At 37.4% G+C, this 26,755-nt stretch overlaps 1 protein-coding gene across 1 annotated transcript; it reads left to right on the top strand.

Annotated features, from left to right (window-relative positions):
• The first annotated feature begins 16,600 nt into the window (after window positions 1-16,600).
• Window positions 16,601-19,456, top strand: LOC147538606 (ATP sulfurylase 2-like). The gene is made up of 5 exons (XM_086640789.1): window positions 16,601-17,343; window positions 17,876-18,281; window positions 18,366-18,626; window positions 18,779-18,865; window positions 19,022-19,456. The coding sequence occupies exons 1-5, from the start codon at window positions 16,790-16,792 to the stop codon at window positions 19,157-19,159; spliced, it is 1,446 nt and encodes a 481-aa protein (XP_086496915.1). The 5' UTR covers window positions 16,601-16,789; the 3' UTR covers window positions 19,160-19,456.
• Window positions 19,457-26,755: the final 7,299 nt, after the last annotated feature.

Here is a 26,755-nt window from a genome sequence, read left to right as displayed (position 1 = left end):
TAGACTATTTATGTTCACCCATTTGTTTTTGAGTAAATGGGTTCTCTATTCCTACATAATCTTAAATGAACACTCGCCCCTATAAAAGAAAACAGAAACCAGAGCTAAGCATAAGTAGATGTGTCATGTGTGTAAAATACAGCATTTAGAAAACACGTAGAAAGTTAGCTTTCCTACAAATTTCGTTATACTGTACTACTACTGATTTGATCTATAACAATAAACAATGATAATATCATAATACTTGTAAAAACTAATTTAATTAAAGGAGGAAAGGACAAAGATGTACCTGTTGAACACCCTGCGATTTTTAATCAACGCTCCTGTTTTGTTGCTAATGAGAAAGGATTGCAAGCAGGGGCGGAACCAGAAAATATTGTGAGGGAGGGCAAAGATGAAATATAAAAGAAGAGATCATACATAAAAATTTTGTGGGAGTCAAAATTACTATTAGAAGTCAAATTCCAGGGAGGGCCACTGCCCTCCCCGGCCACCCCTAGTTCCGCCCCTGATTGCAAGTCAGACAAAAAATGAGCAATATGGAAAGAGCACGCCCTAAGCAAGGGAAAAAATCAAACTCCGAAGCAAGAGAGAAATATAACATCTGGATAAAAAACAGTTGAGATTAATCAAATCCAAAACTTCAATCACCTTTTAGGTCAGAGTAGAGTTGAAGCCAAATCAAAATGAATTTAGAACTTAAAACGACAAGAGAGCAAAATTTAGATGTTGGTTAAAATTTAACCAAAACTTGAAATCCACACAAAAGTAATCACATAGTCGAGTTTAATGAAATCCAAACCTTTATTTACCTTTTAGGTCAGAGTAGAGTTGATGTGTAATGCTTCACTGAAACAAAAAGAGAGCAAAGGATGAAGCAATCACAGAACTATTGAGCATAAATTACTCGAAACCCACACAAAAGTTGAGAAACTATGAATCAGCCAACATTTGAATCAGAAAACTATGGAATTCGGTGGAGATGTTCAAATTGAAAACTAAATTGTAAAGTTCTATATGAATTCTAGCTCATTACTTTTGGAGAATAGTCGAACTAATAAACAAAAATCAGAAAACTAATGTGAATAACCTAACCTGGATTAGAAATAGAAATCAGCCAACTATCTATGAGGAAAAAAAATCGAACAAATGTGAAGAAGAACGGAAGTTCAAAAGACTATGAAATAACCTCCCTGCAATTAAAAAACCATCAAAATCAGAATCAAAGGCTGCACATCAAGACTATGAACACCTCCTTGCAATGTGAAAAACATTTCCTGATTCGACTAAGAATTTAGTCGAAATTTCGAAAAAGAGGAACAAAACAAATAATAAATCGTACCCATTACTCAAAACAAAACATTGGACATGAAAAACATTGAACAAATAATAAATCGTACCCATCACTCAAAACAAATAATAAATCGTACCCATACTTCTATTAATGCAGTTTCAGTGGATACCTTTACTGAAGCATTTTACCAAACAGTTCTTGAGCAAAGTTAAGAGGTGAAGAAGAAGAAGAAGAAAAATAATTGCTTACTCTGAAAATTAAAGGAACATGGAAGAAGAAGCATACGACAAAAAATATCCCCCTAAAATTCAAGAAACATCAAAAACAAAAGATCAAAGCTTACGACAAAATATCTCCCTGCAATTCAAGAAGCAAAAAATAACAGACAATCAAAGGAAGCCAATGCTATTTTACCTGAACTAGTCCAAATGCTATTTTACCTGCTCCAAGTTCTTACAGTACCTATTTGTAAGGAGAAGATAGATTTCGATAGACTTCTGGAGGTTGAGAGATTTTCAAGAGGCTTTTGAAGCAGTCCTAATGAGATTTTCGATAGACTTCGATGAAGATTTTCGATATACTTCGTGTGAAATCAGTTGAGAAATCAAGGGGAAGACGGCTTCGAGAATCAGGAGCGTGGGGAGTTTGGATATTTCAAATGTGAAGGAGAGGTTCCTCTTTGTATATGACTAATTTAGCCTCAAATATGGTCTCTAATTACTGAAACGTTTAAAATAGAAAAATTTTAGAATATTTTGGTCCGTCAGATGCAAAATTCACACAATGTGTGGACGGCCAGACTTATACCTTGAATAACCGACCGAGCTGTTTTAATATAATAGATAGATATAAATATTTTATTAAGTTTTCTTAATTGAAATATTTATATCCTAAATATAAATAACTACAATATATTAATATAACAACATATATATATATATATATATATATATATATATATATATATATATATATATATATATATCTTTTGTGTTTTGTTAATTTTAAGGTTTAACTTATAGAGAAGTACACAAGTTTAATGGCGAAATTTATTGGTATACTTGATACTATTAATACGTAATCATATATAAATACCTTATTAAGTTTTATTAACAAAAATAGATATCTTAAATATAATTAAGCAATTATCTAAGTTTTCTTAATAAAAATAATTATATCCTAAATATGAATAATTAAAATATATTAATATAACAATATATATTTTTTTATTAATTTTAAGGTTTAATTTATGGAGGGGAACACAAGTTTAATGGCGAAACTTATCAGTATACTTGATACTATTAATACTTAATCATATATAAGTATCTTATTAAGTTTTATTAAAAATGCATATATCTTAAATATAAGCAATTATAATATATTAGTATAACAATATATATTAATTTTCTATTTTAAATTGTTGAGGAGAACTCGTAATAATTTTGATAACTTCGTGATAAACGAATGGCACTCGTTGCCCTTGTACTTAAGGGGGTGCATTGTTGAATGGGTTGTAGAATTAGATGGGGAATACTACGTCAATGACCCCAACAATTCCAATCACCCGGACTTTCTCTATCAACCATATCTGAGAAATCAAAAGAAAAGAAATAATTTAGGTTTGAAAATGTAAAGGAACATGATTAAAATCAAACCGATAGTAGCTCCCTTTATTGATATATTCAATAATTTTACTTGATACTATCAATACTTCATATTATTAAGTATTAATAATAATTATTATAGAATATGTATTTTAAATATAAATAATTAGATTATATTAATATAAAAATATATGTATTAATTAATTGATCTATTAATTTAAATTATAGATGGGAACACAATTTCGATGGTCAGTCTACGAGCACTATCTTTTAACTTATTGGAATTTAAATATTTCTGGTGAATAACAACTTTAATGGTCCGACACACTTATAAACATTTTTTATAAAGTCAAAAAAAAAACAGATGTAAGATCGAACGTCGGACACTCTATTGCTAATGTGAAGAAAGCAATCAGGAGAAAATCATCGCATAAAAAATCACAATCACAAAGCTAATGTGTTTTAATGTACCCGTTAAGACATTTGAAGGAATATTGGTTTTATAAACTTGTTATTACTTTTATGTAGTTACTATATTGTGTCCATTTATAAAAGTGTAAAATCAAATTTCTTTATATTTTACAGATTAACTATAAGAGACTTCGAATGGAAAAAGTTTCAATTTTTTTAATTCAAACTAAGAAATTATTAACATCTCATACTCTTGACAACAAAAACTAACTAAATTGTAATTTTAATTAAATCCTTTATAACATTTTCGTGTCCAGTAAATATATCATTACTCCTCATAACAAATCATATACGAATCCATGAATAGTTAGTTAGTTACGTAAGTATGTTAGATCAGTTACAAACTCTATCTATGTATTTCAAACAAGATATATAAGCTTGATAAATGTTTATGATAAGATTAGGATGTCATTAACACAAAATCCACTTGAAATTGAAATATTAATGCTTTGAAGATTTTTCAAAACCAATCTTTATTGCAAATTACAATTTCAAGTGTCAGTATTCCTTTTTCGTCTGTCCCAGATTAAGAGTCTCATTCTTCTTTTATCATATAAAATCCTTATTTTTCCAATGGACTTGTCTGTAATCTTTTGCCACGAGTCTGGCTTTAAAAACGCTCACGTTTTCATCCATGTCAATTTTCATCTTGAAAACCCATTTGCATCCGATGATTGTTACTCCTTCGGGCAAATCTGCCAAGTTCCAAACTCGATTCTCGTACATGGATTCCATTTCGGATTTCATGGCTCCAAGCCATTTTTCGGAGTCTGGGCTCGTCATAGCTTCTTTGTAAGTGCTAGGTTCATTATCTTCTACCAACAATAGATCTAACCGTTGAGATAACTCGATTAACCTTGCTGACTTACGTAGGGGTCGAACAACAGGTGAGACACTCTCAACTTCTTGAGGATTCTCTTGCGACTTTAATTCGCCTTGTGCGGGAGGATCTCCGAGATCTACTGTCTTTTCCTCTCTGTCCCTGTCTATTTGCTCATAATAGGTAGGAATCGCGACTTCTGACATCGGTACATTGGTGTCAGCTTGTTGCTCGGATTGAATTTCTTCGATTTCTATATTTCTCCCACTTGTCTTCTTGGAAAGGAACTCCTTTTCTAGGAAGACACCATCACGAGCAACAAACACTTCGTTCTCTGATGCGTTGTAGAAGTAATAACTCATTGTCTCTTTTGGGTAACCCACAAAGATACATTTGTCTGATTTCGGTGCTAGTTTATCTCGTTGTAAACGTTTTACGTAAACATACCAACCCAGACTTTGAGAAAAGACAACTTTGGAACCTTTCCAAACCATAATTCATATGGCGTCTTTTTCACAGCTTTTGACGGAGTTCGGTTAAGTGTGAAAGCAGTCGTTTCAAGAGCATATCCCCAGAAAGTGTTAGGAAGATCGGCTAAGTTCATCATCGATCGAACCATATCCATTAAGGTTCGATTACTCCTTTCGGACACACCGTTCATCTGAGGTGTTCTTTGTGGAGTGAGTTGGGACACGATGCCGCAACTCCTAAGATGATCCTCACATTCTTGACTCAAATATTCACCACCTCGATCCGATCTAATGGCTTTTATTTTCTTGTCAAGTTGATTCTCTACTTCATTCTTTGAACATTTGAAACGATTCTGACTTATGCCTCATAAGATATATATATATATATATATATATATATATATATATATATATATCCATATCTAGTGAAGTCGTCAGTGAACGTGATGAAGTAGCCATAGTTACCTCTTGCGAGTGTACTCGTAGGTCCACATACATCTGTATGTATGAGTCCTAATGGCTCACTCACTCGATCACCTTTCCCTTTGAAGGATAACCGTGCCATCTTGCCTACTAAGCATGATTCACATGTATCGTATAGTTCTAAATCACACGAACCCAAAAGTCCATTTGTATGAAGCTTCTGCATGTCTTTCATGTTTATGTGGCCTAATCGACAGTGCTAGAGATAGCCTTGGTTCGAATCATGAGTGCGAAGTCGTTTAGTGTCTATGTTCAGGATTTCGTCTTCTTTGTTCAAAACATAAAGACCATTACGTAGTCTAGCACTAGTATAAAACACCTCATCTTTGGATAGAGAACATCGCATGTTCTTTATCACAGTATGATATCCCTCTTTGCCAGAACGAACACGGAGATGATGTTCCTTGAGATAGTAGGTACATAATAGCATGTATGTAACACTAATATCATTCTAGTATCTAAACTGAGCTTGTTAGTTCCTACAGCCACAACAACAACTCTTGCTTTGTTCGCGACTCGTAGAACCATCTCGCTCTTTGTCAGATTTCTAATTCCCTCTAGCCCGTTTAAATCCGAGATTATGTGAACTCCACATCCGGTGTCAAATACCCATGTAGGGGAATCAGTCGTATCTGCCAAATTGACCTCTATAACATAGGCACTAATTCCCTCTTCTCTTTCTGGTCTCTCTATTACGCTTTCTTTTTTCGAAGTATCAAGAATTCTTCTCTGATCCTTCTCCCAATCTAGAAAGTTGTCTAAATCTAATTTTAATCCTGAACTAATCGTTTGTGCCATCTCTACTCTACATTAACAGAAAAAAGGACTTTGTTAAGTACTACATTCAATTATTATGCAAAAGAAACAGTTTTGCCATATTATTCAATGAAAATCGCCCCCTTTTTTAATAATCTGATTCCAAGATCCCATTCCTACGGAGCTAAGCGTACTTGGGCACTGCCCTTAACTCCTTCCTTTTGGTGAGCAAACTCTTCACTAATCATACTCTTACGACTCTTGGTTGATGAATAACACTTATGTGTTGAATTCATCATTTTGCCTCGAGATCCAAAACCCTTTTGCTGACTCGTTGAGAATAACCATTTAGACGTGTAGACCTCTTCTATAGACCTACCCGTATTGTCCCGAGGTAAAAGATGGTACTCTACGAAGGCCGACCCACCATCGATGAACAAGGGCTCAACAGGTGTCTTAATCTGGGTAGGCGTTACTCAAAATTCTTTTTGGGGACTTTTACATAATTTATCAAGTTTCGTTACTGTGAACTCTAACATAACTAACTGTGATTTATTACGTAAAGATTTATGTGTGTTTGTGTAATGATTTATTAAATCTTAGTATTACTTCTAAAAGATCTCATCTTTTAGGTTATTTCTTGTTCGTCTAAGGTTCGTTTGGATTCATATCCTTGAACCACCATTGAGTACTCCCACTCGAATCATGATCCCATCATTCGATTCGTCAATGGTTTCTTAAGACCCTATACTCTAAGTATTATTCGGGCACATCACACTTGTGCTTAGAAACAAGAAGCGTTTACCTATCTAAAGGTATCCTAATCTACGCAATCACACACACACACACACACACACACACACACACACACACACACACATATATTATATATATACATACATTCAGAAATATGACAATCATAGAAGATAAAGTATGTATCCTAGATTCGTTTCTAGGTTCGCTACGTTTCGTGTAGCTATTAGTGGGAAATTGTGACATTTCTATGTCTAACGTGAATTCTAAGTCTATTTTCGTCAAATACAGACTAATGGCGCGTCATGTTTCTTCCTTAATGATTTCCAAAATCGCTTTAAGGAAAAACTCCGTTTGGATTCTCGGATGGTCCGGGTCAATTTCGGAAAAATATGGTTGAAGTCGGATGAAGAACAATCGAAACCTCCCACTCGGATCAAGGCCCAAAAGGGCCCGAGTCAAACTCTAAAGACCCAAGTCAAACTTGGTCAAGGGACCCTTTGACCAGTCTCGGATGGACCAAGACAGGTCACGGTCAAGGTCCGAGCCTTGGTCGGACCCGGGCCGGCAAGTTCGAAGACGTGCCGAGTCCCTCGGGTGGACGCGTCCCGGCCCTAGGCCAAAGGCGTCTGTCCCAAGTCTGTGCATCTCGGACATGAAGTCCGAGATGCTCGGGACCACCCGGACGCGTCCTTAAGACGCGTCTGACCTAAGACACATCATAGGTCATCTCGGACTTCAAGTCCGAGACGGCTTCGGTTTTCCAAGACGCGTCCTAAACGCGTCTGGAAGGACCTGCGTCAGTCGCGTCCAAAGACGCGACCTAGTTACTCTCGGATTCCCAGTCTGAGACACGCACAGAATGCACTGGTCGCGTCCAAAGACGCGACCTAGTTACTCTCAGATTCCCAGTCCGAGACACGCACAGAATGCACTGGTCGCGTCCAAAGACGCGACCTAGTTGCTCTCGGATTCCCAATCCGAGAAGGAGTGGGACGCGTTTTGTCCGAGACATACCCGAACTCCCAGTCCGTCTCAGACTGGGACGCGTCCGAGATAGTCTCAGATTCCCAGTCTGAGAAGGACTGGGACGCGTGCGCGACTGGCCAGATGCGTCCAGGGACGCGTCCTGGTCAGTCCGACTCTCAAACAGAAGCATTTTTTCCTTGTTTTTCTGTTCTAACCGACCATAGCTGCTGTTTTTTATGGAAATCCATCAAAAACAGCAGATTTTGAAAACATATTTTTTCAAAATCAAAACCTTTTTAATCATCTTTCCGAAAACGTTTTTCAGAATTCGATTTTTAAAAGTTTTCAACTATTGAAACCCCTTTAAATTTTCTACCCGATTAGGTCTAATCTAATCAATTTCATGTCTAACATAAAATTTCCTAATCAATCAAGTTCGAATCTAATTCGCCTAGTCAAGGTTAGTTTCATGCAACCGGCTCGTGATGCCACTGTAGGGGTTTACATGTATCTAATACACTATCTAGTGTTCTAAACGGAATCTCAACATATATATGTTAACACTAGATATCCAGGATCTATTGCATAACTAAACAATGAACTAGAAGAGGGATAAATACCTTCTCGCATTTTTCCCTCAAACCATTCCAATTCGCGTGTGAAGATCGAGAGCTCCAATTGTCGCTCCTCTACTTGAGACACCGAGTAGGTTAACTTGATCTCCCTTCCTTAATGTCTGCTAGAAATTAACGGAAGGTTGAGAAGAACCCTTCTTCTTGACTAGATTGATAGAATGAGAGTTTTTTCTCTACAATCCTCTCTCTCCACTAGCTATATGTTGAGAGAGTGAGTTGTATAATTTTTCTTTCTGAGAAAAATTCACACCTTTTCTGTTCTCTAATGACCCTTATATAGAGAAACCCTAATTAGAATCATATTCAAATTAGGTTTTCTATTTTCCGGGTCACAGAAAAGATAATACCCAAAATACCCTTTTTGGGTGTTTAGGGTTTCACCCTTTAGTGTGGGCGGCTAAAGCAGACCACCATGGGCTTTATGTGGTCGGCCATCACATGGCCGACCCTTAGAGCTTTGCTCCGGGCACCCCTTTTTGGCCCGGTTCTTTCTATCTTGTTCCGAATCGTCATTCGAATCTTTTTGGCCTATTTAGTTGGATATAATCCATCTTTAGCCTATTCCCGTCTAGTCAAATCTCTCCGATCAAGTTACCATTCTTATGTGCAACCCGTTGTAGGATCCGGTCTATGTTAGCCGCGAATCACCGAAGTGATTCGACGATCGCAAGCGGCTTCTAGCAAAGCAATACGACCCCTAATTGGACCGGACTGGATGATCTTCAGGACGAATTCATCGTTATCCTAGCTGACAAATCGATCGCATTGTTACCTTGGTCGAAGGACACTTCTTCAGATCGAACGGATATATCCTTCATCTCCCAACATTGGGTTAACATGATCAAAGCCTGTCTTTCCACCTCCTCGATGGCAGATCTTATCAATGGTCGTTCGGGGTCCTACTTTCGAGATTTATAGAGGTAATAGACAAGGCGACCCCCTCATCCCCTTCTTCTTCACTCTGGCTATGGAAGATCTCAGCCGCCTTCTTGAGAATAACTCTAGCTCTCACCCTTTCATTGGCGTCCCAATCCCTAATTCCGAGATGGTCATCAAACATCTACTATTTGCTGACGACTGTATCATCTTTGGTCGCAACTCCCTGGACAACATCTACAATCTTAAACAGATTCTCCACTTTCTGCTCCGCCTCTGGACATATGATTAACTATGCAAAATCCACTATCTTCTTCAAAAACTCTCACCCCAAATTCCAAAGAATGCTCATAAAAAATCTTAAAGTTCGACAATCTGCCCTCAAGAAAAAATATCTTGGGGCTAATCTCTTCATTGGGAAGCTAAAATTAAACCTCCTCATCTATCTTAATCCCAATCTGACAACTCAAGTTGTCCAAATGGCAGACAACATCCTTTCTTAAGCTGGTCGCACTATTGTAATTTCCACAATAGTTGTAGTCGTCCCTCGATACCAGATGCAATGCTATGTTGTGCCCACATGCATCAACAAGGGCATAGAGACCGTTAAACGGTCCTTTTGGTGGGTAAAAACCAAGACCATACACAATATGAAATGGTCTTCCATCTGCCTGCTGATGGGCCTAGAAAGTTTCCTAAATAGGTCACCACCCGCAAGTATACGGGCGTCAAGTAATAGTTCCGGCAAGATCGGTTCGTTCCTCAGAGACTAAGTCAATCTATTCTAAGACTTAGAAGTTACACGGTTTTGTTTCTGAAATCAATTTGATTTTGGTGATGAAATAATAAAATAATAAAATAATAAAACAAACAATAAAAATGAACTCAAATGGGGAAAAATCCTAGAGTTCGGAATCCACTTTAAACATTCATAAATTCACCCCCTTCCTATCATGATTTTCAAACTCTATAACTCAACATTTAGAAAAACGTCATTATCTAAACGTCGGAAAATTAAACCTTTTAAACAAATGGATTTCTATCTTCCTCTAGTTGACACTGTTTTCAAGTTTCTCAGACTACAAGAGAAAGGTTTACTTCCTGATGACATCCCTAGTGGTTGTAAAATTTGAACTCAAGAAATCAAATGAGTTCTTCTTTCAATATTGCGAGGTTGAGTAGCTCTTCATTCTACTCAGAATTAGCTCAGAAGAGATCACTCAAAACAACAAGAAAGGCTCAGAATCTCACATAGGTTAAGTCTCCACTAATGATCGATTAAGTTCTCTCAGAAAAGTCAACTCTTCACCTATCTAACACTCACATGGCTAGTGCACAAACAACTTCAAGACTCGAAATTCGTGGAAAAAAAACCTTTAGCAAACGGATAGTCTGACAAACTAGACTCTATAACTATTAACAAGCAAAAACAACTAGACTCACGCTTTCAATCCAAAAATTAAAAATTTTGAAAAAATTTTAAACCCTTTTGAATTTTTGAAATAAGGACTTAGCAAAATTTCAATCCCCTATCCCCAAACTTAAACCAAACATTGTCCTCAATGTTTTGAAGACTATGCAAAAAAAAATAACAGGGTGAGGGAAAAATATTACCTGATTCCAACGTCCCAACCGTGGGTTGCCTCCCAGAAAGCGCTAAGTTTAACGTCTTTAGCCAGACGAAACAGATGATTCGAAAAAATGGAAAAAAATTATACCTACTGGATTACAGAAGTGTAACTAACTGTAAACCAATATTCTATACATCTGTGGGTCCACCCAAAACACAAAGTTTTCAGTGAACGATAGTCTCACATTTTTGTGAATTGGTGATAGTGTAAGTGAGACTATCAAGTAAGAAGTGCAATCCCCAAACTTAGACGACAATAAGGTCGTTAAGTTTGGCATCGCACTAGAGAGAGTACAGACCGGATAGAATGGGTCTTCATATGGATGATCGACAGAGGGAGTGAGTGCTTCAAAATCTACACATGGTTTTGAGGGACAAAATGCAAAGTAATCTAGAGGACTATCAATGACACCCGGACTTAAACTAGGGTTCTCTAAAACAGGTACTTCAGGTTCCTTCAATGGAGAAACCCTACTATCAGACTTACAATTCCTAGAAGTCGAGTTAGATAGTCCTTCTATAATTTCTTTTATCATGTTATCATCGGTGTCCCTAAAGAATTCTAAATCTTCGCCTAAATCAGGCGAGTCAATCCTCACATTTAGCAAATTGGTCAACCATGATTCATCATCCTCAGTTGAGTCAAACGACTTCAAATTATCTTCAACTCTAGTGAACTCTTCATGATGGTCTGAATGGATTTCAAGTTCGATACAATGAGAGGATATCTCAATATAGGGCTCCATCGTTTTTGAGATTTTAGTCTCAATAACGATGTTGTCGGGAGAACTGTACTCCTCAAAAATTGTATCCTCGTCATCATAGTACACAGGACACTGTGGACCGTACTCTACATTCTCATGGTGATCTTCTTCTGTAATACTGGTTGTTATTTCTTGTATAGTTCCATAGGTATTGTCATTCTTTTCTTCTAAAGTCTGACAAAACTCGAAAGTACTCTTTTGAAGATCACTAACAGTTTGGGTCAATGAAGATGATCTTAAAGATGGAGAGTCAATAGTTTCACCGTTATCCCACTGAAGTTGAGACACGTGTGGAGCAGAAGATTCTCCATTAATCCTCCTTAGCGCACTAATAGACTCTTCATGAACCTTCTTTAACATACTCATAGTTTCGGCCAACGAAGATGATGCTAAAGATGGAGAGTCAAGAGCTTCACCGTTATCCCATTGAGGTTGAGACACGTGTGGAGCAGAAGATTCTCCATTTATCTTCCTTAGCGCACTAATAGACTCTTCATGAACCTTCTTTAACATACTCATAGTTTCGGCCAACGAAGGTGATGCTAAAGATGAAGGATCAATAGTTTCACCGTTATCCCAATGAGGTTGAGATACGTGTGAAGCATAAAATTCTTCGTTATAATGCATGTAAGAGTCATTAGTTTCAATGTTTTCCCATTGAGGTTGGGACACATTTGGAGCATAAGACTCTCTACTATAATGCATGTAAGATGATCTGTCAGGATATCTATAATATGGTTCATAACCTTCTTGAGGTTGATAATAATCCCTACGACCATCATTATGCATATTGTCTCTAGGATGACCTCCATTAAAGCTAAACCCTAGCTTTCTCTCTCTAGCAATTTCTAACCCAAAATCAAATCAAACCAAATGAGAAGCAAGATCATGGCATGGGGAGTAAAAGCCCTAAGATTTCCGGCCAAGAAGGTGGCCGGAATCCCGGCAAAACAACTTCCGGCCAAGAAAAAAGAAATCCGGCCAGCAGCTCCCATGGAAGCTTCCCGTGCCCGCAGCCGCGTCCCGTCCCGTCCGTGCGTCTCTAGTGCCATCCCGTGCTGAAGAACACCCGAGCAGCTGCTAGAAGATGGCGTTCCGAGCTGATGAGCGACCGGAGCAGCTGTTGTTCCGTGCCTGGAGCTGTTGGTTCGTGAAGAACCCGTGCCTACAGCTACTGCCGGAGCTGCTGATTTCGTTGTGGAGCATGCTGCTGTTGCGCCCGTCAAAGCTTCCTGTAGTCCGTGTTCTTGCTATTCCAGCCGGTCCTAGCTTTGGCCGGCCGAGCCATGTTGGCCGGCCAAGCTAGAACCGGCAGCCTCTTCTCTCTCAAGCTCCCTCTCTTCAAACTCTTGCCTTGAAACCCTAGAACAAGAAAACCCTAGCCTCCTTTCTCTCTTCCTTGATAACTTGAATGATGAATGAAGAAGAAAATGAATAGTGTCTTTGACCCCCTTTCTCTAACTTCATTCAACCCCTAGACTTAGTCAAACTTGACTAAGTCTTTAGACTAGAAATGGATGCCCATAAAATCTCTACACAATTCTTCTTCTCTTAATATTTCTTGGGCTTGGACTTGGTTTTGGGCTTTGATTTAGAAACCAAGAGAGTGCCTCCATCCTTGTCTCTACATCTTCAAATTCTCACAAAGGACTAGAATACCCTCGGACTTCTTTCTTCCATATCTTCCCCGTCTGAACTCTGAATTGAATACCGTTTTCACCGTCGGACTCGTCATTGACTATACTTGTCATTTGATTTGCTTGAAGTCTTTTTCTCTCATTTTCGGCACATGAAATGATAGTGATAATTCGCTCCTTTTATTCCGAATCCCACGCTTAACTCTAAAATAAGTACCTAACATGAAAAACACATAAAATATTATTGATAACACTCGAAAAGGACTAATTAGTCTAAGTTAGGCTCTCCAAATGTGGCATTTTAGTGTCACATCACATACATACTATTTTTACTATCGATATTGCTAATGTTATTTGCAGCATAAGTATATAGGAACATGAAAACGACCAAGTGAGATGGCCTCCTACGAAATCCGAAAACTATACTATCAGTTTCATGTATCGTCACATTAGAGAAACCGACGACAATAAGATCGGCAACGGAAAGGATTCTACTTTGACATTAAATCGAACATAATCAACTCAATTATGGAAAGGATTTTACAAAGAAAAAAGATGGAAACCAACTACGTAAGCTTATTCTCAAAAAATTTATGGTCATCTGGAAAGCTAGATGTGATAGATGCTTTAACATGCAAGTCCTCAACTCATTTCATACCATCCACAAAATACAAAAACTCCCAGAAATCATTCATAACACCAGCTCCAGCCAGAACACCAGAAAAGACTCTACTTGGCCCCCTAGTTATCCATACTACAAAATCAACACGGATGCGTCTTTTACACAACTCAAAGAGGTGGCAGGAATAGAATGTATCATTCATGATTTCGAGCAGAATTCACAGCAGCCTTATCCGATATCACCAGAGGTAGAAATTCAGAAGAATGCGAAAGCGAAGTGATACTCAAGGCTATAAACTGGGCAATTGAGTACCATACTGAGTATCTTCATATCGAAAGCGACAATAGTGACATCATCAATCACCTCCAGAAACAAAGCAATACGACTCACTAGCAATCCTCATGTCATCTAAAAAAATTCGGCAAGTGTCATCACACTTCAAAGGCGTAATCTTCTCCCACATCACGCGCGCTGGAAATACCCAAGCTGACAGACTGGCTAAATGGGCGAGACATAATCGGCGTTCAAACTCGTGGAGGTCCAACCCGACTTTCTTGATTCCTAGACTCTGTGTTTTGCCTTTCTTTCTATGTACTGTTCTTCTCAACAAAAAAAAGAAATAACCTTTCCATCTCTTTTCCTCTCGTTCTCGGTCTTTTTACTCTCATTCTCAAGTTCGTCTTTTTTATTTTCATCATGCCCTCTCCTCACAAGCACATTTTAGAGAATTTTGATAAGTTTTCCTTCGGTAAGATGAAACTAATTCTATACTCAAACAATTGGAAAGATGATACTAATGTGTAACATAAGGCATCGGTGGAGTCATGCCGACAGATAACAAAGAACAACACTTGAAGGAATTTCAATTAGTTTTTTGTTGGTACGATGAAACTGGTATTGTACCATACCGTTGGAAAGATGAAGCCGGTGTGTAACATAAGTCATCGGTAGCTTCATGTCGACCTATCATGCAATCTGTCAGACTAGTACCTCCGATAAGTTACCTTCATGAATTTTTTTGCTCTTCAAGGAAGACACCACTTTCGATGAAAGAAAATCTTACAACGACGTGAGATGCTTCTTTACATTTTTTTAGTGAGTCGGTCTTTATAGTTTTACTTGGATCAAAATGAGTGAGGTTTCTCTCTTTTCCATGATTTTCACCATTAAAACACCAATAAAAAACTTCAATAATTTGAATCTAGCTAATCTTAGAGGAAGATAATGGGTTGATTTCAAGACGTTTTTGCCGACAAAAAAATTGTAAATGGTGGAGTGATGAATGCGGTTAATGGAAGGATTCTTAAGTTTTGAGAGTGGTGGAAGATTTTAGGTTTTTTTTTTGCCAACTTAACCGATATTGACTTGGTAATGAGTGTGAGTGAAATTTGACTCACTAAAGGCAAATTGACCAAATCAATACGAGTGTGCGTGTGACAAGTAAAAATGGTGAGTGCATATAAATTTTTTCCATACACAATGTCCATTCACCAAGCTACATTATGTGGGCCTAGTAAGTTAGAAGCCCAAAGAGGTCCAATGGCCTCTTAACGATGCTGTAACGAGAGTGTAAGAAAGTCTATACATCAAACTAGGGGTGAGAATGTTTGCTGCGAGCCCGGAACCGCCCATGGGTACCAGAGCCCATGACTGACCACGGGCACCCGCTACCCGTTGCATGTAGATCCCGCCCGACCCGATGAAATTTGGTGGGCGGGCGCGGGTAAAACTCCTTGCCCGACCTCCCGCCCACACTCGAGTCCGATAGGGCAAGCCCGGTTGGTGCCTATATATGCCCGCCCATTTGTGGTCCACTAGGAAGCCTAAAAGAAGAAATTCACTTCAAATCTTCAATAAGACGGAGAGAACATATGCCGTTAGATGAGGGATCTCTAAGATATCGTTTATCCGTTAGATCTAGGGTGAATAACTCCACCACTACCCTATTATATATACCCCACGTTCCCCCTAAACTTTTGTCTTTTCCACTTTTCTTTCTGTCATTCTGGTACTCTGCTAGTGTTTCTCTTTCTTCCATTTCATTCTCTCTAATTAATCTTTCTTTCTTTATCTCATTCCTCTATGAGTTTCTGATAATCTATACAAGATCTATAACTAAGACCAATACAAATCTGTAAAGAAGATCTATTACTAAGACCAATACAAGCATATATATATATATATATATATATATATATATATATATATATACAAGCATATATATATATAACATTTACAATCTACTGAAATATGAAAGAAGAAATGAAGTGATTCCCCTAAACAAACAAATAAAAAAATTATTTAGACTTGGATGATGCCCAATCCCCGAGCCGCCCGTCGCCCGACAACCCAACTCCTCTAGTGGGTGTGGGCGGACTTTGAACAGAAGAAAATAAAAAATGACCAGCGCTTTGGGGAAAGCAAAATTTTAAAAAGTTTCCGGGGAGAAGAGAGAGGTGAGGTGGAGAGAGAAAAGATGAGGTGGAGAGAGAGAGGTGAGGTGGAGGGTTTTTTATTTTTATTTTCCTCTAACAACTTACAAAATAAAATTGTCAAACAAAATTAACCAATTTTTTACTAAGTCTTCACACCCCAGAAACTATTTTGCTTTCCCCAAAGCGATGGCCTAAAAAATTGCCCGCTCCATCTTACCCGACTACCCTAATAGTCAAAGAGAAGATCTACCCGACCCGCTCGAGCCTGAAGTGTTTTTATCCGTGAGTGCACATACCCGTCCGATTCCCACCCCTAGATCAAACATCGTGCAAACCCAATAGCGATTTCATACGTTAATGGCGCCATTAAATTAAATTTCTATAAATGGGGGCAGACAAACATGTGGACATCCTTTACAATTCTATCTCTTATTCTTCTCCACTAAAAATGTCACCTAAACTTTTACAGGCCAAACCAATACAGTGTCGCCCCAAATTTAACGGATCAAAGATCCTCCAAAAGAAAAGAGAGAAGTTAGAGAGAGAGAGAGAGAAAAAGTTATTAAAAAAATGGCTTTAAACATTGGAGCATACACTCACACAACACACATCAACTTCCAAAGCACAAATAAACCCATATACAAAAGAAACAAATTCCCCAGAATTAGAACCAAACCCATCTATCATTTCAATTCTTTAATCCAATTTGTTCCTTCACACCCTTCAATGTCTATAAAAGAAAGTGGGATTTCTTCAGTGGTTAAGAGTTCTTTGATCGACCCAGATGGTGGTCCTCTTGTTGATCTTGTTGTTCCTGAAAGTGAAAGAGATTTAAAGAGAGGTGAAGCTGAATTGATGCCAAAAGTGAAGATTAGTAAAGTAGATCTTGAATGGGTACATATAATTAGTGAAGGATGGGCTAATCCATTAAAAGGGTTTATGAGAGAAGATGAGTATTTGCAGAGTTTGCATTTTAATTGTATTAAATTGAAAGATGGGTCAATTGTGAATATGTCACTTCCTATTGTTTTAGCCATTGATGATAAAGATAAGGAAACTATTGGGTCTTCTCCAAATGTGGGATTGATTGGAGCAAATGGGGATTTAATTGCTATTCTCCGAAGGTAATTTCTTCTCCTTTCTTTTTTTCACCCAAATTATTGTGTTAGTTTGAAGCTTATGTGATGTTCATTTTATAGTGTGATTTGATCCTGTAGAGTGATTTGATGTTCTTGAAATATTATGTTTTGATCATTTGCTAAAAAGTATTAGAATGTCCAAAAGGATAAAAAGGGGTTACAATTTTCAATTTGAAATGTCCTGGACCCCTCTCAATAGGTAGGGCTTGACCACCTGTCCCATCCGCAACCAATGTGAGATTATTTCTGACAATATCCCCCTCAGACTATTGGACAGAGAATTGTTGTTTCTTGGGCTCTGATACCAGTATTGGGTGTGTTGTGCGTCTCTGCACCAAAAGCTAGTTAGAGAATAGCATCTTTCCTCCCACTAGTAAATGGACCACTTGGCCTTTCCACAACCAATGTGGGATTATTCCAACATTTCGAAGTAGAGTGTAGGAGTTTCCTATCTTTTCTTTCCAAAGATTGACTATCTTCACTTGATTTCAACACCTCGATTCTTCTTCTAACGCAGTGTTCAAATATATAAGCATAATAAAGAAGAAAGAATTGCGAGAACTTGGGGAACAACAGCTCCAGGCTTACCTTATGTTGACGAGGCAATTACTCCCGCAGGAGATTGGCTCATTGGTGGTGATTTGGAAGTGTTACAGCCTATCAAATACAACGATGGTCTAGACCATTATAGGCTCTCTCCCCGTGAACTACGAAAAGAATTTGATAAGCGTCAAGCTGATGCAGTTTTTGCTTTTCAGCTAAGGAATCCTGTGCATAATGGCCATGCATTACTAATGAATGATACACGTAAAAGACTTCTGGATATGGGTTATAAGAACCCAATTTTGTTACTTCACCCTCTAGGTGGTTTTGTGAAGGCTGATGATGTTCCATTAGATGTTCGAATGGAGCAACATAGCAAGGTTAGTTCTTAGTTGATTCTACCCGAAAATGGTTCCTAAATTACATATTTAAGTCTTTTCTTTAACTTCTTAGCTCTTTCTCAGGTTCTAGAAGATGGCGTTCTTGACCCTGAGACTACGATTGTGTCTATATTCCCATCACCTATGCATTACGCAGGCCCAACTGAAGTGCAGTGGCATGCAAAAGCCCGTATAAATGCCGGGGCGAATTTCTATATTGTGGGTCGAGATCCTGCCGGTATGGGCCATCCAACTGAGAAGAGGGATTTATATGATCCAGATCATGGGAAGAAGGTTTTAAGCATGGCTCCAGGCTTAGAGAAGCTTAACATTTTGCCATTCAAGGTATATGCTGAAATATATCATTTTCTTGCTTATTGGTTAGAACCTTTTCTTGTTTATTCCTAAATTTTTCGTTTTTGGCATCCGTAAGCCAATTAATGAGGCAGGTATGTTTCGAAATAATCAACATTTTTATACTCCATTATCTTTCGTAGGTGGCGGCATATGATACAACGGTGAAAAAGATGGCGTTTTTTGATCCTTCACGAACCAAAGATTTTCTCTTCATTTCGGGCACCAAGGTAGGAATGCCACATTTTGCCGTGCTTTTCTTTTTTTTCCCGATAGACTTACATGTGACACGAAAAATCAGTTGCTTACGAGAAAAACACTTTCTTCGATTATCATGTTTATGTACCTAACTTGGGCTGGTATATATATATATATTAACTGAACAGATGCGAAGTTATGCTAGAAGTGGCGAGAACCCTCCTGATGGTTTTATGTGCCCTGGTGGGTGGAATGTTTTGGTCAACTATTACGCCAGTTTGCAAAATGAAGAGACTAATCAACAGCCTGCTCTTTCATCTTCCTAAGTGTATTCAACCTTAGGTACTAGAGGTGGTGAAGAAGAAATCTACGGAAATATCTCAAGTAAGTTGGTTTTTTCGGCTCAAAAGAGCATTATTTCTACTAGAAGTTCTTGTCGGCTAAAAGCGTAGAACTTGAATAATTACAACATTTATCTTTTCTTTTCTTTTTGTTGTTTTTTTCATGATTATTAGAAATCTGAGACATATACTTTAAGTAAATGATTCATCCGAGTGATATATTTCTTGAAGTTGTGTTAGAAAATTAATGAAAGAAATATCATTTATGATTGTTTTCACAAACCAATTCTAGTGAATTTTATGCTTTTTTTCTATACTTATTGATTTTCTTTTGTGATAAAAATTAAAAAGGAAGTTGCATCGATGAATGTAGCTTCTTTACGTCATATTGTGAGACGTCCCACTGCATGATCGAATCCAAACTCTTCTTCCTTTTGATGTAGTAATTTTTGGAATGAAGGTTGATTCATCTCTTCTCGTTTTGGCTTCTCCCGCATAAACATCACATTAGCCTTTTGGAAAATATCGTTTCACCTTTCTCATTGTTGATATTGGTTTCGATTTTGGAGATAATTTAGTTTAAAAAATTGACTCTGGTTGAAGAAGGATTAGACCAAAATGGACTGACATAACTATGTTTAATATGAAAAGAGTGGTAAAGGGATGTGCACATAAAAAGAGTAGAAGATTTACTCACTTGGAGGTAGATGGATGATCTAAGTTTGTTCTGTTTTCAGAGCCTGTGAATTGTCAAAAAGGCTGAGTACTATTTTCAGAGACTGTGAATTATCAAAAAGGCTGAGTACTGTTTTCAGAGACTGTGAATTGTCATAAGGCTGAGTAGCTGCAGTAATTTTTGTTTATCTCGAAGTTAGATCTGTTCTCTAACTCGATATCTGGATTGACTTGATATATGAAATGACTTGAGACATTTTTGAGAATGTTTATTTTTGTCTAACTCGTCCAGATAGGTGATTTGGGTAGATTTTAGGTCCATTTTACTCAGAAGGACCAGATTGAGACTAATCAGATCCCACATGGAAGAAAACATAACAAACACCCCCTCCCTCTTCAATGATCACATGGCTTTGCTCATGCTATTTAACATCTCTCTCTCATCCATTCCATGATTCCTTAGCAGCCCAACTTGTACAAATGAAATCATTGTTGAGAACATAAGAATGAAAGTACCACACACAAGAAAACAAAGAAACATAAATACATGTTGACTCTATTTGTATACAAATAGCAAATGAAATGACATGAGCTTTGGGCCTACATTTCTTCAACCCATGATAAAGAAAATCATTGGATTAGAGTTAGCACTGCATGAATAAGTTGGAACAATTGCTACTATGACAATGGTTGAGTTTTGTGATTTTAAAGTTTTAGTGATATGGATAATGGATCGGTTCAAACAAGCCGTCATGGCCCATAGAAAAGCCGAAAAGACCAATGATTCATACCCTCATATGATGTGTAAGTTGACGAGATTTAAGTGTTTTAACTAATTTTTGTTCGAACAGTTATTTCCGGATTACCATAATTGGATAAAAAGAAGATAAGGGTTCCAAATTTCCAATGACTCTCGCTCCCTCTGGTAGGAGACATTCCATGAAAATTTAGAAGCTATTGTGTGGTAAAAGAAACTAAATCATTTTAAGTATTTTATATAGTTTGGGAAACAACCCTCTTTCAAAATTCAATAGTGATAGAACAACAAAATCCCCAGAGATTTAGAAGAGAATTTCAAATCTACAGTCGGACTTTCTTCTTGATTTAGGAACCAAATCAAGAGAAAGTTAACAAATCAATCCCTTTAAATTTCCTTTAAAATCTGCATAGGATTTCCCTTGTTAGATCATTTCTTTTAAAATTTGCTTATAGTAACCTTAAAAACTAACATAAACTGAGTATCTTATAGAACTAAGCAAGTCTTAACAACTTTTATGGTGAGATCAATGAAGGAGGTTCAAGATTATGATACAGAGTGGAGAGACATATTATGATACAACACACACTCACTCATATTTAAAAGAATTCATTCGACTAATTCGTCGTTTTAGTCCCTATAAGTGACCGACAGTTTAATTTAACCCCCAAATGGCAAGAGTATAATTTTTTTTCCAAAATACCCTTAAGGGTCAAAATAGAATTATATCTAAAAAAAATCTAAAAACGTTCAAATCCACCCGATCTCTCAATCCTTCCCCTATTTCATCACTTCTCTCCTCCATTTCATTTATCCTTCTCTCCACGTCACCATCTTATCAAGGGAAGGTCACCGACTAGGCACTTTTTTCGACGACCTTCAAACTTAATTTTTTTCCTTCTTCCATTTCATCATAAGAATTAGTAATAGTAAGTGAGGAACAAACTTGACTTATAGTTGTTAAAGAAGATGGTGGAATTACTGATTTTTTGAGTTTGAGTTGTTTTTCTTTGAAAACCTCTCACCACTTAACAAGTATTTTAGCAGTACAACCCGGAACAAAATAAGCAATCTTTTCCCATTTATGACCACATTTAGATCGAAGAGAGATTACAAGATTTTGTTCATCAAGGATTAAAGAACCCTTTTGCTTCTTGGTTTCATGTAATTTTTCCAACGTTCGTGGCAAGATTTAGGGTCTTTATGCATGGTTCCACCCAGACGTTAAGAGATGAGACTCCATTTTTTGGGACCATATTGTTTGCCATAAGATCTTAGAAGGCCATCTTTTTCAGGAAGTCTCAACGAAGCTTCACTCTGGTTTGGGTTCCTCGAACTAGATCTAAGTTTAGGGAAACTCCAAACCCTAGTTTAAAGAGAAAGGAAAAGAAAGAAGAAAAAAAAGAAAAATGAAGAAGAAGAACACAAGAGAGAGAGAGAGAGAGAGAGAGAGAGAGAGAGAGAGAAAAACAAGACAGGAAAAACTAAAGTTTGAAGGTCGCCGAAGACCTCTACTAAAGAAGATGATGAGGTAGAGATAGATGAAGTTGAGGAGAGAAATGATGATACAGAGAAGAGATGACATGGATTTAAATGTTTGAATACATTTTTTTCCCCAAATGTATTTATGGAAAAAAGTTGATACTCTTGGGGGCTAAATCAAACTGTCAGACACGAGTATAGGGCTGAAACGGGGAATTCGTCACAAATTGGGTGCCAAAATGAAATTAACCCTACTTAAGAGTACACCTCTGTTTTACACTCGAGTCCGTCTTGTCTTGAAGGCCTAAATAATGGAATTTGTCCCCCCATAATGAGCTGATTATGGCATTAGCGACAACGATTGTGCGGAACGTTATTTCGCACCAACGCTGAAAATTTCGGAATTGAGCACCAATTGTGGTAGTTTCAGTCGTCTGCCTTTATTTTTTGCCGCATCAATTTCTTCCATGAAATTTTCATCCTATACCTCTATATCAATCACCTCCACCTGAAAATAACTCGGCCCTGAGTTATCTTTAGGATAAAACGGTGTATCCGAATAACAATTATAAATATCTGTCAAATTCAAAGTATTTTAAATTCCCATATCTCTAGGAAGATCCACCGCATAAAATCTTGTGTGGATTATACTTCTTAGGCTCCAGCTTATTATAAGTACATCTGGGAACACGATCTTTCCTTAAGAAAATCATCACTTGATCATCATCCTCATGTACTTTTCTTGACAATGCTTATCTGTTGCCACCTTGTTTTTCTTCAAAATCTTTTATCGATTATGCTTCTTAGGCTTTAGTTTATTATAATCACATGTGAGAACACGATCTTTTCGTAAGAAAATCATAACTTGATCATCCTCCTTGTACACTTTTTTTGACGATCCTTATTAATTTGTTGGCGCCATGTTTTTAGCATTAGTATCCTCAAGGCGAAGTCGTAATTTTCGTGCATTGTCTGAATCTATCCTATCATATTCTCTGTTGCTAGACTAAATCCTACTCTCGTTAGTAATTTTTCCAAATCCACAATGTGTGTAGGAGGTTTCACATAAACAACAGTGAAATGGGGTGTTCAGGTAACATTATGTACGACATTGTTGCAAGCAACATGCATGTATTTTTCTCCACATAGTTTATGACCAGTTTCCTGCCTGACCCCCTAATTGGCACAAAATACCAAGATGAGTCCTTTTTTATTGTCAGTTCATTGACGGGAAAGTCAGACTATCTTTTCCAAAAGGGTTAATTCCGTTTTGGCCCCCAATTGTTGACCAACTCACCGTTTTGGCCCCCAATTGTGTCCGGCAGTTCGTTTTGGCCCCAAAAAATTCCTAAATGGCCCCAAATTTTTTCAACCTCCCAATTCTACCCCCATGGCATTTCTGTAATTATTTTTTTTTCCTTTTCTTTGTCCACCTCATCTAACAATTGACACATCACTCTGTCCACCTCACCCTTCTTCTCCGGCAAAAGGTTGCCGGCCGGAATAAAAAATTCCGGCCGGCCACCTTTACCAAAATAAATTTTTTTTTTTTTTTTATTTCTCTCTCTTCTTCATCTCCTTCTTTCTCTCTCTTCTTCATCTCTTTCTTTCTCTCTTCTTCTTTCTTTACCTCTCTCTCTCTAACCCCTCTCTTTCTCTTTCTCTAACCCCTCTCTCTCTCTATCTTTAAAACTCCGGCGAAGGGGCGGAGCCCCTTCGCCGGAGAACCAGACCTTGAAGGTCTGGTGCGAAACCAGATCCGGTCTGGTTTCAAACCAGACCGAGATCTGGTTTCTACAACCAGATCCCGGTCTGGTTTGAAACCAGATCGGAATCTGGTTTCAACTAACCAGAATTCGTTCTGGTTAGTTGAAACCAGATTCCGATCTGGTTTCAAACCAGACCGGGATCTGGTTGTAGAAACCAGATCTCGGTCTGGTTTGAAACCAGACCGGATCTGGTTTCGCACCAGACCTTGAAGGTCTGGTTTCCAACCAGACCTTCAAGGTCTGGTTCTCCGGCGAAGGGGCTCCGCCCCTTCGCCGGAGTTTTAAAGATAGAGAGAGAGAGGGGTTGGAGAAAGAGAAAGAGAGGGGTTAGAGAGAGAGAGAGGTAAAGAAAGAAGAAGAGAGAAAGAAAGAGATGAAGAAGAGAGAGAAAGAAGGAGATGAAGAAGAGAGAGAAAGAAGGAGATGAAGAAGAGAGAGAAATAAAAAAAAAAAAAAATTTATTTTGGTAAAGGTGGCCGGCCGGAATTTTTTATTCCGGCCGGCAACCTTTCGCCGGAGAAGAAGGGTGAGGTGGACAGAGTGATGTGTCAATTGTTAGATGAGGTGGACAAAGAAAAGGAAAAAAAAAATAATTACAGAAATGCCATGGGGGTAGAATTGGGAGGTTGAAAAAATTTGGGGCCATTTAGGAATTTTTTGGGGCCAAAACGAACTGCCGGACACAATTGGGGGCCAAAACGGTGAGTTGGTCAACAATTGGGGGCCAAAACGGAATTAACCCTTTCCAAAACTACCCATCTTTAATTTTTCTTTTTCTTCTTTTATCACTTTATTCTTTTTCTCTGCTACTTTCATCTTCATTTTATTTTTTCTCTCATACTTATTTGATTTATTCTCTCTTACTTTCATCTTCATTTAATTTTTCTCTCCTATTCATTTTTAAACTAGTCCCTGAATGAGGGTGCCGACTGTGTGTTACCATCGACGACTGACTACTTTTTTCTCCCCCTCTCCCTCTCATACCAGAAGCTTCAAAATGAATCTTATATAGAAAGAACCTCTTGCATCTTTCATAAATGACAAGTCTTGGTGCCGTACTTGGTGTAGTTTTGAATCGACCATGACAAGCCGAGTCATTCTGCTTGTAAGCTTCTATTTGTTGTTAATTCAATCAAAATCGAGGATTTTTTTATAATATAAGAAATATTACAAATAAAATATACAACAAAACTCACCTTCTGAAATGAAAAACAGAAGGATGTATCAAGTTAGTACGTATTTATCTATGTAATTTTAAGAACAATGTTGTCTCTCCCGAAGAACTTTTCGGGAAGACGTTAAGCAATGTCTAAATTATTGATTTGAAAGCTATCTTGACTGAAAATTGGAATTTTTTCAAAAAAGAAGATTGGTACTGGTGATTTAGGGGAACGTTTGAAGAAGACAGAGATGCAATAAGGCAACTTGTTGAGGTTTGTTCATTTTGACGATCAATTTAATAGTAATCTTGAGATCTCTATCCATTGAGAAACTTGGTGAGAGATCTTGAACATATCTCAAAAAGAGTCACCCATGGGTTCCTCAGATCTTGAACATGTTCATGTCATGAGAAGCGGTGGAATGTTTTGACAATTCTGGACTACAGTTGATCGAAAGGGTTTTGTCTGCAACAAGTATTAATAAGGCATGTGTTGTGGAATTTTGATCAAGTTGATCAACCAAGAGACAATTGTTTTTTCAGTTAAAGAGAGATTGTTGTTGTGAGTTTGAAAAAAATGAAATCTCCATTAATATTAAAAGATACACAATGGTGGTTGACGTCCAATGACTAGTGGTTCAAGATGAAGATGAGAGAGAAAATATGAGGATGAAGATGTAAGAAAATAGAATTGTATTGAAATGACTTGACGTTTCTAGCTATTACATAAGCTCTTTATGAAGAGTTTTTCAAGAAAGAAGTTTTAAGAATTTGACTATGTGAGACTATTCTAATATGAAGAGGGATGCGAATGACTTTTGCTAATGAATAATCCATCAATTTACCAAAAAATGATATTGTGGAAGCTGACTTGCTTGATATAGAGTGGAGACATTATTTTGAGGTTGCATTTTAATTCTTTCTCTATCTGTAATTATATTTATGTTTGTATCTTGTATCTGTATCTTGTTTTCTTTTCTCTCATCTCTATTTTCTCATTTTGGAGAGTTGTTTGACAATTACTTACCATTGTCCGCTAACCATTGTCTGGTTCGATTTTTTAAGAGTTGTTTTGACAATTATACACAATTGCCTGGTTTTATTTAGAGTTCCACCTCCCTTTGTTTTTAATAGCCATAACACATGATTTTAACTCCAACAACATTAATGCAGTAAAACTCGAGCCCTTGATCTACTTGATTTAATTCTTTGTCAAACACTAGCAATCACCATTCTTGATTTTTCTCAGTTTTTTTATCTTCTTTATACTTTTTCTCTCATCTACTCTTCCTCTGATCTTATTGAATAATAACGGAACAAAGTAACTAGCGGAACGAAAATGTGAGACTTCCCAACTTGGATATTAGAGTATGAGCAAATTACATCACCATCAGATTTTCAACAATAATCTTTACTTAATAACTCAAATCGCAGATTTGAAATGAAGAATGAAGAGAAACAATCAGCCATTTACCTTCTACCAGTACCACATTCATAGAGGAAGCTCAAATGAAGAGAAGAAAAATGATTAATTCTCCACTTTATGAGTCCTGAATTGATGATGAAGGGTTAAATTTAAAACTTAAATCAGAAATAAAACCCAAATCTGAATTTTTTTCCTTTCGATTTAGAAATAGAACTACTTGATATTACTAGATTTGGATCTTGATCTTGAATCTGATGTAGGTGAGTTTATCTCTTGATTCCTTCCACAAATCTAAAAGTTTTTCTTTTTGGAT

This window comes from Eschscholzia californica, unplaced genomic scaffold, assembly GCF_041429995.1.
Source record: "Eschscholzia californica isolate CP2 unplaced genomic scaffold, dmEscCali1.0.p SCAF_5, whole genome shotgun sequence".
NCBI lineage: Eukaryota > Viridiplantae > Streptophyta > Magnoliopsida > Ranunculales > Papaveraceae > Eschscholzia > Eschscholzia californica.
This window is presented reverse-complemented; position numbering and strand designations above follow the sequence as displayed.